The sequence below is a fragment of the Larus michahellis genome, chromosome 9, assembly GCF_964199755.1.
Source record: "Larus michahellis chromosome 9, bLarMic1.1, whole genome shotgun sequence".
In the NCBI taxonomy this organism is placed as follows: Eukaryota; Metazoa; Chordata; class Aves; order Charadriiformes; family Laridae; genus Larus; species Larus michahellis.
The window spans coordinates 39522396-39536121 of record NC_133904.1 but is presented as its reverse complement, the minus strand read 5'-3'; the positions used below and the strand labels follow the sequence as shown (position 1 = coordinate 39536121).

The 13726-nt window shown below is 38.2% G+C and overlaps 1 protein-coding gene across 7 annotated transcripts in view; it reads right to left on the bottom strand.

Moving 5' to 3' along the window:
- Positions 1-13726, bottom strand: part of TENM1 (teneurin transmembrane protein 1) — a 995213-nt gene that overhangs the window by 213656 nt on the left and 767831 nt on the right. For 6 of the 7 annotated variants that reach the window (XM_074599876.1, XM_074599879.1, XM_074599878.1 and 3 more), the window contains one exon: positions 7412-7672. The exons of the other annotated variant lie outside the window; for it this stretch is intronic. In XM_074599876.1, coding sequence (XP_074455977.1) covers positions 7412-7672 — 261 coding nt within the window. The remainder of the gene's footprint in view (positions 1-7411; positions 7673-13726) is intronic. 7 annotated transcript variants of the gene reach the window in all.

Below are 13726 nucleotides of genomic sequence, written 5' to 3'. Positions count from 1 at the left end.
CGATGCATGGGGTTGCTGTGGCCCAAGTGCAGGACCCGGCACTTGGCCTTGTTGAAGCACATACCGTTAGCAATGGCCCATCGGTCCAATCTATCCAAGTCTCTCTGTAGAGCCTCCCTATCCTCATGCGGATCAACACTCCCGCTTAGCTTCGTGTCATCTGCAAACTTGCTGATGCTACACTCTATGTCCTTATCAAGGTCATCAATAAAGATGTTAAACAGAAATGGTCCCAACACTCAGCCCTGAGGGACGCCACTTGTGACCGGCTGCCAGCTGGATTTAACTCCATTGACCACCACTCTTTGGGACCGCCCATCCAGCCAGTGCTTGATCCAGCAGATCGTATGCTCATCCAGGCCATGAGCCGCCAGTTTTTCCATGAGAATTCTATGGGGGACAGTGTCAAATGCTTTTCAAAAGTCTAGGTAGACAATGTCCACAGCCTTTCCCTCATCCAATAATCGGGTCATCTTGTCATAGAAGGAGATCAGATGAGATATAAAACATATTATAAACTTAATAATAAAACAACATAAACATCAGGATAGACATGTTGCTTGTTAAGAATGGAATTGTTCCCAGCAACACACTAATCTAGAGATGTCCTCATGTAGAATTTATGGTAAATGTTTAACAAGAGAAGAAGAATTTTGTTCAGCGTCTCCTTAGTCTCACAAAGATTGCTGAAATGAAGAGTCAGATAATCGTCACTCTTGTGCAGAACAGCACTCCGAGGGAAGGCAGGCGCTTTACTGCCTATCCCATCTCATCTCTTCCCCCTGTGGCAGCCTAGATAAACTGAGTTCCCAAGAACCGCAGCAGCACTGCAACATCCTTTTCACTGTAAAATATTTGTGGAAATACTTTTCCTGCACACTCATTTCCATCTGAGAAAGTCAAAAGGATTTAAAAGAAAGCAGGAACAATAATTTATATTGCTACAGGCTCCTTAAGCCACATCCGCTATCGCTTCTGCATAACACAGGGGAGGAAAGGCAAGTGATTTTCTTTGAGCTGTAATGCCAAGTTACTCATTTCTGGGATTAAAAATTAGACTTGACTGTTCTCCTTAAGCTTCCCTCCCTCCCCTTTTTTAGCTACCCATGAAAGAAAACAAAACTGCAGGGCTAAAAATATTACACAGCCTTGTACAAATACACAGATACTTTTTATTATGCTGTGGGCACAGGTAATTTGGATTACGGAATATAAAAAATATTTCTGCTATGTTCTAAATACTGTTTCATTATCTTTAATGCAAAATATTAAGTACTGTTTGATATTTGTCTTTAAATTGATATTCATTGTGCTTAAAAGAGAAACAGGAGAAAGGGAATGTTTTAACAGTATATACTGATTTTAATATACCACATGAAAACTGTAAAGATTAAAATAGCAGATATGCAGGTGCAATGCCCCTGTCAGTCAGAACAAGTAATGTAGATAGTCATTTTAAATGGCAGAATTTTCCCCACAATACTGACAAACAACTCATCATTAGCTGAATTCCTATATATGAGCAATTCCATCAACTGCTTAAATACCAGGGGTACAAATGCAAGACACTCATAGTGTTACAACTGAGGTGACGTTACAGAGCTCACAGAAGCATCTCACACTTATCCAAAGCAATTCAGATGAGTCACAAAGCTTCCTTTGAGACAGTAACATTTCCAAAGGAACCACTCTGAGGTCAACAAAAGCATCTTACACTCTTAACAACTCCAGCAGAGCAGTTACAATGTCAAAGTATACTCCAGTGCTCCCCGAAAGGCATTGCCATGTTACTGCAGAGATCCACCCACCTCCTTCTACACTCAGGAGGCTTCTTTGAAACAACAGCAGAAGCAACACACGTAAATGCCATCTCAACACTAGAAGAGAAAAAACCACAGCAGAAGCAAAAGGCGTCTTTTATTAAGGGAAGATTAGTGGCCCCTTTCTGTCAAAAACCTGAGAATATCATATCTTAAATAGCCGACAAGCTATAGTAAACTCGCAAAGTTGAAGGAATTTCACCACCGGGGCTTTGCATTTTGTTTAAGTCATGAGATGGCCTTAATCTATTAGGTGACTAAACCCACCCAACAGACGGGACTCTACAAACATGAATGCAATCCATGCCACAATAAAAAGGCGAAGGAAAACACTCTAGGAATGAAGAGAAAAATATTAAATGTCACAGATGGAACAGGATTAAGACTGATGTTTACCTTTATATTTTCAAGGCTACTTACACATATTTGACCTAACTGCTCTACTTCCAAGTTAGTAACTATGTTTCTTAATTGCACCATTGCCAATAGAGAGTGACAGGACAGGAGCTAATGGAAATACTTCAGATACAGCCACGGCTATTACAAACACAATCCTGCACAGAGAGTCAGTCACTTGCACACTTCTTCTCAGAGCATGTATTGTTATTATAATGCAGTTGTTGGTAATAATTTCCCAGAGAAATGAGAAAGACGGAGATCAGCTTAATGTCTGGCTTGCTTATAAAATAAGAGTAAATAACAGCAACATTAATCCCAATGCTCTCACTTTCTTGCATTAAACACAAGACTTCTATGAAGAGCCAAATTGAAGCCTAATTTAAACAGGTGTGAATTCACAGTAGGTCTATTGACACACACCATAAATTAAATCAGAACCTTGTCCTTAGCTAAATCCTCCCCATGTTTGGATAACTACAGCATTCACAAAGCTGTGTTTCTCATACAGCATCAGTGATTCCAGTATTTCTTTTAATAACTAAGCATCTTCATCCCTTTAACATACTGTTAAGACACTGAATGTGAAGTGCAAAGAACTTGGTGACTTGCCCAAAAGCCACCCATCTGCCTAGCAATTAAAGTGAAAAAAACTCAGAGATTTAGGGAGAGTCAAAAGCTCTGTTAAAAAGACCACTGCTCCCAGGGTATAAAACAAAAATGAATTACATAAGATTAATCTTACATGTTTCTATGTCATTAAACTCAGCTTTGATCTGTAACCTACTGCTTTCTCTACTACATTCACTTATTAATATACAGCTCTCTGCTGTTTAAAACCATTGATATTATTAAAATTATTGTTCCAAATAGAATCTGATCCTGTACGCTGATGTTTAGAGAGAATTTTACCAATAATTTCTGGCAGAAAAAGGAAACAACTTACATTTTTTCATAGCTCTTTTTTTCCTCCTCTCTTGCTTTGTTTTTAAAATGACAAGTATGTTATTAAAAAAAAAAGTCCCCTGGCCAGATCTCAAGCACTCTAAAGCTATATTCCATGGCCAGTCTACTGGTATTTCAGCCTGTACTAACACCTTCATTTCTTGCCTACAAATCTCGAAGAAGCTGTTGTGAACTATCACTAGTGCCTAGTTGGCATAAAATAATGCAGCCAAAGGAACTGAACGTGAATTTGGCTCCAAGACTGAGTGTGCATTTCACAGTACACTCATCCAGTTCTGGGAATCCAGTACTCTGCTATTGGTTCTCACTACTTAGTAGAGAAAGACTAATTGCATAAAAACACCTAAATACGTCAGGAGTAAGCCAAGCAAGCCAGCCTTTAAAGCATTTCAAAACAATCTGACAACCTAAAACGGGTTAAAAATTGTGTTATTGTAGAAATGGCTCAAGCTCCGTAGCAGCCCTCAGCTGAGACGCAGTAGCTAAAAGAGTTGACAGTTGTGCAAACAAGTCAAATGTGGCTCAAAAATGGATTATGGCATGGCATGAATGCATTTGAGGTAAAATTCATCACTTCACAGCTGCACAGACATCCTGTAAGGGAAAACATACAAAGTGCATGAACGATTTAATGGGGGAGAGTATAGGGATACAAAATGGAGCGTAATCTCCTTTTTAGTACACTAGTTAGTGTGGGACACAGATCCGTGTCATATGATGTAGTTTTAGATACATGTCCGAAGATCACCCTTTTGGTAGATCAGGGTTGTATCCTCTCCTGGACCATAGCTTTACTCCAGAAAAATAAATAAATAAATAAATTTGCCAGCTCAGTAATCTGGCAGACTAAACCACTGAACTTAATGTTCTGATGTGCTGCAATGACAGATACCACTGTTTCAGTGAATTGAGTCATCTTCAATGGAATAAAGTAACTATTTTTGATATTGTTATTCTGTAGTTTTTATGTCTGAAATTTACATTCACATATTGTAGAGAAACACTGTTCATGTTAAATAGAGCTATTTATACCACAGCAAAGATAAGCAACGATCCCCAAGAAATTGGTCATTCATTACTTGCAGTTAATATATATTTTGCTTAGCCTCAGGCAAAGCTGAAGGCAGTTTGTGCACTAATAGGCTATTATTAGTTGTCATTAACATTGACAACACTAATTTAAATAGCAGTGTTGGTGTTTCACGCGATCTGTTCAATGCTGCCAAAATAACCGGAGTATGTTTAAACAGTGATTATCAGAGTTGGTGCATCTATGAAGGAAAATAATCCTCAAATAAATTCTCAAATCCAGCTACTCAGAATATATAATGAAGAACATATTCTTTGGCAGGGAACCTCCTCCTACAGCTTTGAGGGAATACGAGAAATTCAAGGAATATCTTAAACAGAATAACATTTGCAGAAATATACTTGCTTCAGATCAACGTAAAGCAAAAAAAGTCCTAAAAGCAGGTCTACCAGAGTCTACACACGTCATTGTCCTATTGTCACCACAAAAAAGCTGTTCTGCATTTTTAGCAGAATTGTGCTCACAGAGGAGAAAAAAAAAAAATAAACCCAACAACAAAAACCAATTGACCTTTTCAAAATACAGACAATAATAGCAATTAGTTTTCTCAAACAATGCAACAACTGTATCTTCCTCATTAAGTTTATTCCAGTTACAAATAGCTGCGTTCACTTGCCATTTGGTCAATCCTTCGAAAGCCAGAATTTCTGAATACCTATTTTTACAGCAATTAGACAGTATCATGGAAACTAGCATTTCATGAGCTTCCAGCAACTGATCTTATGTGCTCACCCATTTTCACAGCACAGAAGTTACTGGCTGGCACAATGAAAGTCTACTTTGATGGCAGGAACTGAAAAGGATAAATGCAACACTTGTGGCTCTCTGATAAAGCCTCTGGCACAAATGACTGCATAGAAACAGAAAGATGTGCCTTTTATTACTTCACTTAAGTGGAGATTTATGAACTTATGCATTCAAAGAGTGCTTTGTTACTGAGTGACAACCCAGAAGGAAAACATACTGCTCTCTGGATCAGGAATCTTGACTATGAACTTACCTGTGAAGTACTAGATAATATAAATGAATATAGCTTGAACCATCATTCTCTTCAAATTTATCCACGCTAACTTTCAAGACTGTAATTACAATGCCACAGGAAGCATTGACACCTGCTCTGTCGACCCTGCCTGGAGACAACTAAAGAGTTCAAATGAGCTTGTGCTCTCAGTTTCTCCCTCTTCAACTTAATTTTGTCCTCACTTTCCTCTTCCAATCATTTGGTTAAAATGGGTATTCAAGTAACTAAAACATGAATCCCTGATTAAAAATTTTTTATAAAGCTTACAAAGAACCAAATATTAAGTCACATGCAAAAGGACTACTCTGTTCTATTGTAGACCATGCAGGAAATGAGTTTAAATTGATTAAAATCATTCTCTCAGACAAACATTTAGAAGAAACCACTCCATTCTTTGTTGGTAAAGCACAATGATTATGTGTCCCTATCTTAACAACGCTTAATCCATGGTTCCTGCAATGTAGGACGATGAAGATGATAAAAGCATTTCTTTTACTACCTATAATAATTTTTGTCTACAGCAAGATGACTTATTCAGTGCAACCTGTATTGCCACAAAACATCATGAATACCCAGCTGCACTACTGCATTCCAGACTGAAATACCTAACTCAGTTATATGCTTAATCTGCTTTGAATGCATCAGCTTCCCAGCACCTTAAAGCATAAATGACCACGTCTATTTCTTAGTCTGAATGGTACAAGTATGCACATTCCTTCCTCAGGCAGCATTCCCTTTAAACCATTTTCATAGTTAAGGGCCAACCAATTCCAGGCAGATCAGATTCAGTTCCTTCAGCCACAATCTAAAACCAAATGTCTTTGGAAAACACACAAAAAAAACCCCAACCCCAAAGAAAACACCCCTATGCAACAGCACTTTACAGAGACTGGATCCCACATGGAACGTGGCGGAAGCAGGAAGCAAGAAGGTAGGCATCCATTGATCACCAGGCGAATGGGGTGGCATCTGAAAATTAACTGGTTCTAGCAACATGATACAATGGGATAGCGTAGAATGCTTAGTCCTCAAAGGAGTATTGAATAAAAAGAGAGCTGTGCACTAACACTTTTTTTTTTTAAACTCATGCAGATAATCTAATATCTTTCAACCTATATTGGACATATCATTGGTATTGAAAAACATGCAGATTAATTTATAATTAAATTACCAGCTTCATATTTGATAGATTTAAAACACATAGCTATAGAAATGACATTCACGACTGAACTCTTTTTCATCTTATGATTGTGGATCTACTAAAATGTATCACTGTCAACACTGAAACGTGTCTGCCACTTTCACTAGTTCCCCTATCTCCTATCCAGTAAAAAACACATATTCAACTACAGTTAGACCTGCCATAACACGTAGCTATTAAACACAAATTAAAACATGAGCTAAGCTTGCTGATCTTAAGCATGATGAATTTGTTTACTTACTATACTCTTTAAGGAAACATTTTCAGCAGATTTTCATCAATTTTGATGCAGACATAAAAATTATTAATTACCCCTATGTTACTTAATTAAATACACATTTTTGCCTTCTGTGACACAATAAACCATAAGAAAAGCAAATGAGCAAAAAGATACTAAAAGAGAACAAATATTAAAACACCCCAAACAGAACACCAAAGAAAACCAAAAAGCCAGGTTGTCTTTCTGAAATCACCTGGCTGTAGAGTCTTAAAGCTACACCCAGAAGCCAGCATGTGCAGGATCAATTCCACACAAAGTGTGAGATAGATGTACATATATAGATTTATTTTAGAACCTAATTCATAGGCTGCTAAACTCAAATGATAAATGTCCTATGGCACAAAAATGGAGAATGCAGGAAAGTAATTGGTCTCTAGAAGAATGATGTTTTAACAAAAACATTGTTTCCTTTTTTGTCCTAGTTTTCCATCTACACTATAAATACAATGCACATACCAAACAACCCTTTCACAGCTTTCGTATAATATGGAGACCTAAGAAGGAAGGGGGAAAAAGCAAGAAAACAAACCGGAAAAAAAAGAAAAAAGAAAAAAGGAAAATAAAAGTGAAGTAGGAGAAGAAAGTTTCAAATAAATTACTACTTCTATTCAGTACATTAGATGCGTTTCTTTATTACCATTCTCCCCATCAGACTTCCTTTCATGGTCAGTGTCAGTGAGGGACAATGCTGAGTTTGCCCGGCTTGACAAACAGGAGCTGTGTTCCGATTTCATCCCCCTCATCCACATCCTCAGGGCATGATCTGGGGACGCACCACCTTCTGTTTCAGTATCCACATCTGAGCCCACCTCTAGTGGGTAACTGTGCTCAGCTACACCGTGTAAATCTGTTTGATAGCCAGAGCACAGAATACGGGGAGTCTCACAGAATTCCATGTCTGTAAAAAACAAAAGTTCAGAAAAAAATTTAGGAGTGAAAAGCAACATACCTTTGATTTTCTTTTGGAGAATTAATTTTGATAATTAACATTGTTAATACTACCAGAAGACTTTTTTTGGTCAGTGACTCACTCTGCTATCTAATCTACTATAAGAACAATACAACTAAAAGAGTGCAACTCTGTAAAATATATAATACTGCACTGTAATTGTGCCTTTTTGTCTGATAGAAATATATTACAGCTCAAATATGTGTACACACCCACAGACTGATAGTGGTACATCAATTTACAACTGAAGAGAGTTCTTTCAAATACAGATACTTACTTGGTTTTTGCCAGAAAGGCAACAGCTCTAAAATTAATCTCAATATGTTTTTATCATAAGGAAAGTGTAGCAAATTTGAAAATAGGGAATTTACAAAATAAAATTTGAAATATTTGATTAATCACAGAAGACAAAGAAAGAGTACTTACCATCGGCTTGCTCTTTGAGAGTGCTGTCCTTGCATATTCACACCAGTGGGTTTTGGTTCTCCAGTGCTGGTGACCTATGGGAACTTCCTAGAAGAGCAGTGACTGCTAGGACTGTACAAGTGCCATCTCACGACACCAAGTGATCAGAGATTTTAAAGAGTTGTACAGTGCTCAATAATTCAGTTATTCTTACTAAACACCGCAACTGTAGGGCAGTAGATATCCAAGGACAAACAGAAGGCGGACAGGACCCATAATGTGAATATGCAGAGGAAACATTCTCGAAGAACTACAGGTAAGTAACACACATCAGCAAATTACAACTTCCCTTTGAGGTAGCCTCTGCATATTCTCACTTGTGAGAATTCAATTACAAATGTAACTCCCAGGGAGTAAGACAAGGAGTTCTAATTAAATAAAGATTACAGAACTGCACTCCCTAATTGAACATCAGACCTGGGATGCCATCTTGAGAGACTAAATACAATATCAAACACGCATACAGCAGTCTTTCAATTTCTAGAAAAGAAACATTAGAGACAAGAGTCATTGATGGAGACTGAGGACAAATACTCTCTTCTACTGTCATCCTAACTAAAGCTTTAATTTGCCAAACTAATCCACTTACCAGCCAGCAAGAGGAATGGTTTTTATTTTAAGCACACTCTCGAAAATAACAAAAAGCCCTGGTATTTTCTCGAAGGTATCGACTAAAATCTACAAACCAAATGCTAAGCTACATTATGCTGCGGTGGCTCAATTTTTAAGTCATCTATCTCTTTATATCTTTCCTTTGCCATCAAAACATTCCTGAAGGTCTCAGTTGTAGCGACAGCCCGCATGGGCTGGCTTTCAGCTCAGGGAATGGCAGCTGCTTTTCTAGAGGGGCAGGGGAAGAAGATGGGCAGCAAAGTGAAAGAAGTGGCCATGGCCTCACTTTCCTATGCCAGAGTCCTGGAAGGTCGTTCTGTTTCCCTGATGTTGTTACTGTATCAGCTGACCCATCCCAGCAGCGCCGGCCATCATTGCTCCTGCTCCTTTCAGAGCAGCAAGACCAATGTGGGGGCCCTCCAGAGCGCTCCGTCATTGCTCCCATCTCTTGCTCACCTCCTTGCTCACAGGAAGAGGACTTGGTCTCAACCCTACACTTGAGAAGCTGCTACATATGCCACCTTCACTAGCTCTGTTCTCCAAGCCTCTCAAATGTCGAGGCATACTACGAGGTTTGGTGGAGATGGCAAGGAGAAAATAGCCAAGATGCTGGGAAGCAGCTGTGTAGTTTCTGCAGTAGAGGGAATATTTGCCATTTGAACTTTATCTGCCTTTTCAATGAAGTGTTCTTCATGCTCTCTAGGGCCTGTTTAGTACTTGGCTCATTGGTAGAAGGAAGGAGGAAAAGTAATTCAAGGCAGTAATTGTGGACACGAATGGAAGCTGAGGCTGGACACTACTGGTTTTCAATCCTACACAGACGCTTACAAGAGACTTTGAAACCTATAACACCCTCTGGGAAAAACTTTCCTTCCCATATGGCTAAGGTGGCAAACACAAAACATTCAGTCTTCAGAGAAGTCACATTTTTCGGAGATTTTCAAAGCTCATGGGGGCATGGGAGACATCGAGACAATCTTAAAGAAAGTTACTGGATATACCTAAGTACAGTGCTGCTCAGACAATGCCCTACTTTAAGTATTGTTTTAATTATGCATTATATCCACAAGAACAAGCTAGCTCCTTTTGGTTCAATTAGACAGCCGGGACCAAATCTTTGTATGACACAAAGAGCGCAAATATTGAAAGTGGACACTGAACCATTACAGCTGCTTTACACTCCTAACTTTTACTTTCTTTTCAACAGCATTAAATTAATAAGATCACCTTTATACAAAATATGGTTCCAAATTTTTTCTTTACCAAATTCAAAAAGGACTTGTACATAAACCAAGAAATCAAAAGCCAGCAACAGTCCCAGATTACTAACCCAGAGCCTAGTGTCAATGAAATACGCACTTACTCCTATAAACAGGCTGATTCTACGCCAGCCTGAAAGGACTACATTGTTCATTTAAATGGAGGTTGCGGATGCCACTATTTCACCAAACATTTTTCAGTAACAAAGAGGTGAACCAATGCTTTCTTGTGAAACATTTGATTTAAAGTTCTGCATAACTGAGCTGAGCTACTATAAAACATAGACAGGAGCTTCACTCCACGTACTGCACCTGTGCTCTGAAGGAAAGGTGAATGCCAAATCTTGCTGGCTCACAGCTAGCAACGAGGGAGCTTCTCACGTGCAGGGGTACAGTCCTGATTGTACAAGTCCATCAAAAATTTATGATGGTTAACACATGCTTTAGTAGATGACATAAAAAAGAGGAATAAATGTATACTGCCATTTAAAGAACTATATTATCAAAAAAAATTAAGATTTAGCTGCTAAAGCCACATAAAATTCAAGGAAAGTAAATTAGGCATATACATTTGGACAGTTGTATTTAAAGACACTAGCAGGTCTTTAGTGCTTCTCATAAGCGCTAATGAGAAGGTACTTCCAAAGTATTTGAATATTTTATTGATGTACATCGGGAAAAATTTATACTAAAAAACACACTTAATTATTTCCTATGAAATAACAGAGCCAACAGGATTAATTATTAGCCTTAATACTGGTCTCAATTTTGACTGAGGCCCACACTGCAGAAATAACCTCCAATGAAACTGCCCCACAATTTTTTTATTTTTTTTTTAATTCTCTCAGAAAGCAGTATTATTTCTATTTTTTAACTTAGATTTCTGCAAAGTACTACAGCAACACAGCGTTCTTTGAGTATGTCTCTATCAGCTAAATTACACCTTTTGATCTCAAGAAGCATCTTCTGAACATCCTCCCCTTTCGAAGCAGATTTCTACTTATTTTCACCAGCTGAGGAACTTCCCCGTAATTACAAATCTTCTCATAACTTCATGAACCATGTCAGTTGATGCCAGGTCCTCGGGGAGCAAGGATGCAGGCCCTCCTCTACACAGACGTCCACTCCGGGCAGATGTCTGCCCCTAGCAACCTGCAGCCCACGTTCTCCGTGTTTGCAATGACATATGCCAAGGGGAAAATTCATCCCAGTAAATCTCACAAATGTTAATTAGATTACACATGTTTAAGAAGCACAGAATTTACCCTTCAGTCTATAAGTTAATTCAAAATGTAGCAGCTAACATACTCAATATTTGAGCTATTTTTTTTTTTGGCGGAGCAAAAGAAAGTGACTTTTTTATACTGTAACTCATATTCAACTGAAGTCTAACCCAGTATATTGGCTTAATGGGTCTATTTCTTAAGTACACAAGCCTTTGTAGTATTTTAACTCCCATGGGATGCATTTTCTGAAAAGCACTTAGAATGCCAAAAGTGGCCGCTTTTAGTCGGCCTATTTAACCTTGTTACTAAAATATTATGTATTTCCACAAGGAGATAAAGTTCAAGTGTGTATTTATGATAGATTTACCCTTACCAAAAAGATACAGTCACAAGAGAAATGAGGGAACATTAATATGAAATTCAAGTTTTAGCATGAACTATAGACAGAAAAAAAAGGTTGCAGTTATGAATGTATATAGAAGATCATGATAGGATTTTCACCTCTGGAGCCTTGTGGTGCCTACTGTAACACAACTGCTAAAAACACAAGTATTTTATCCTTTAAGCATCTTAATTTTCCTGAAAAAAACTCTTCAGAGATGAGCAGTTAAAGAGAAGCTTGATGCCACTGGCCAGTGGTGCCTTTGCTATTTAAGGTACTCACGTTGATATGAGAATTCGGCAGCTGAACAGGCAGCCAGCTCCAGCACTGCTCCAACTTTGGTCACCAACAGAGAGCTACTGAAAACTCCAGATACGCTCACCAAGTATTTATTTACTGCAGCATCAATTTAGTCACCAGTACAGTTAACAACTTACAGTTAGGCTTTTCATGCGTATATAAAATATTTATCAGTGCATCTTCAGGACTATTTCATTGTCCTTTGCATGGGCAGGAGTACTGTGTGCCAGCTACTCTTCCTGCAACTCTTTCTTTTTTTCCGGTACAAGCAAAAGAAATAAATTACCCAAGTGAAAGACCATAGAGGTCCCGCTCTTCAACTTAGTATTTCTGCAATCTTAGTGGACTTGCAGGACTTGTGGAATTTCCACACTGCTGTCATTTGCCAAGAATTTTGCTGATTTCAAGCAACTAACTGGGAGGGTAAATAAATATTTATTTATTTAAAATAAAGAGAAGACTGTCCAAACAAAGTAAATAAAAGAGAATCACAAAACTAGCGCATAAACAGAGATGAGCACAAAGAACCTTCCCTTCCAATTTTCCTATTCCCTTATGGAAAAATGTTATTTTATGTTAATAACAGAATGACAAATAACGCTTACTTCAATTACTTAATCGACTGATCTGTTCAACTAGAGAAAGAGCTTACAGACAAATATAAATTATTTATAAACCGGAAGAGTTTGGCAAGTTGCTATTACATACATTTTATGAAACCTATCATATGATTAAGCAATTCTGACTTACATATTTTAAAAGTCTCTTTAAATATCATGGATTCACAAATTTATTTTATCCTTGATCCTTGGTATGAGGTGGCTCTTACTCTGAGGATGCTCCCTACCCAAACACAGACAAAATCAATTCTCCAGATGAAAACGTACAAATTGCTCTGTCTCTGCAGATGTTAAAGTCTAAAGGAGCCTAAGTAGCTCAAAAGCAAGGAGAAAATTTCCGTGTCTTGGAAGTTTACATCCACGGTACTTATTTTGGGCCAGTCTCCTTTCTGTTTCTCACCGGAGTCTATTTGAGAATACTTGGAACATCAGAGTCGAGGGAGCAGATTTGATGCAAAAATCCTGAACGATAATGGAAGGAATCCCAGAAAGGCAAATAATATACATTAACTTGAATAGCGTCACATTTACGTTAGTTACCAAGCTGGTGTCTCAAGGAGCGATAATGGGAATGCAGGGGAAAAACCACCCCAGTCATGCAGTTTTGAGGTTGGTGTAGGGTTTGGGATTTTCTAGTGTTACACTAAGAATTTATGTATGTTGTTTCACACTCTGAATTTATGTCAGTGGGTTAACCAGCAAGTGTATCGTATGTGTTTCAAAATGAGATAAAAGTCAGAGCAGCTACTTATGGCATAAGAGACTAGGAGAGAAGGGGAGGGAGGGAAGAAGGGAGGAAGAAATGTAAGTCAAATGGGGAAAGTGAAATTCACATTCATTTTTGGAAGCAATACATATGCACCCTCCTAAATGAGAAATTTTGAGGGCGATTGAGCACTCTGCTAAATTCAGTGTGTTCAACGGCCCTTAAAATTTCTCATTTCTCACCTGAGGACCATTGTTTACTGGCTGTACACTGGACTTGAGAATTAAATGCACAGAGATCTTAAGCTACTTCATAAAGTCATTCATGTAACACAACCTGCTAGATAACTTTATGAATGTCTTTGTGTGTTTACATTTCATTTAGTCTAAGATCTTACTTGTTTCCATGTTGTTCCAATGTGCCACATCTTTCC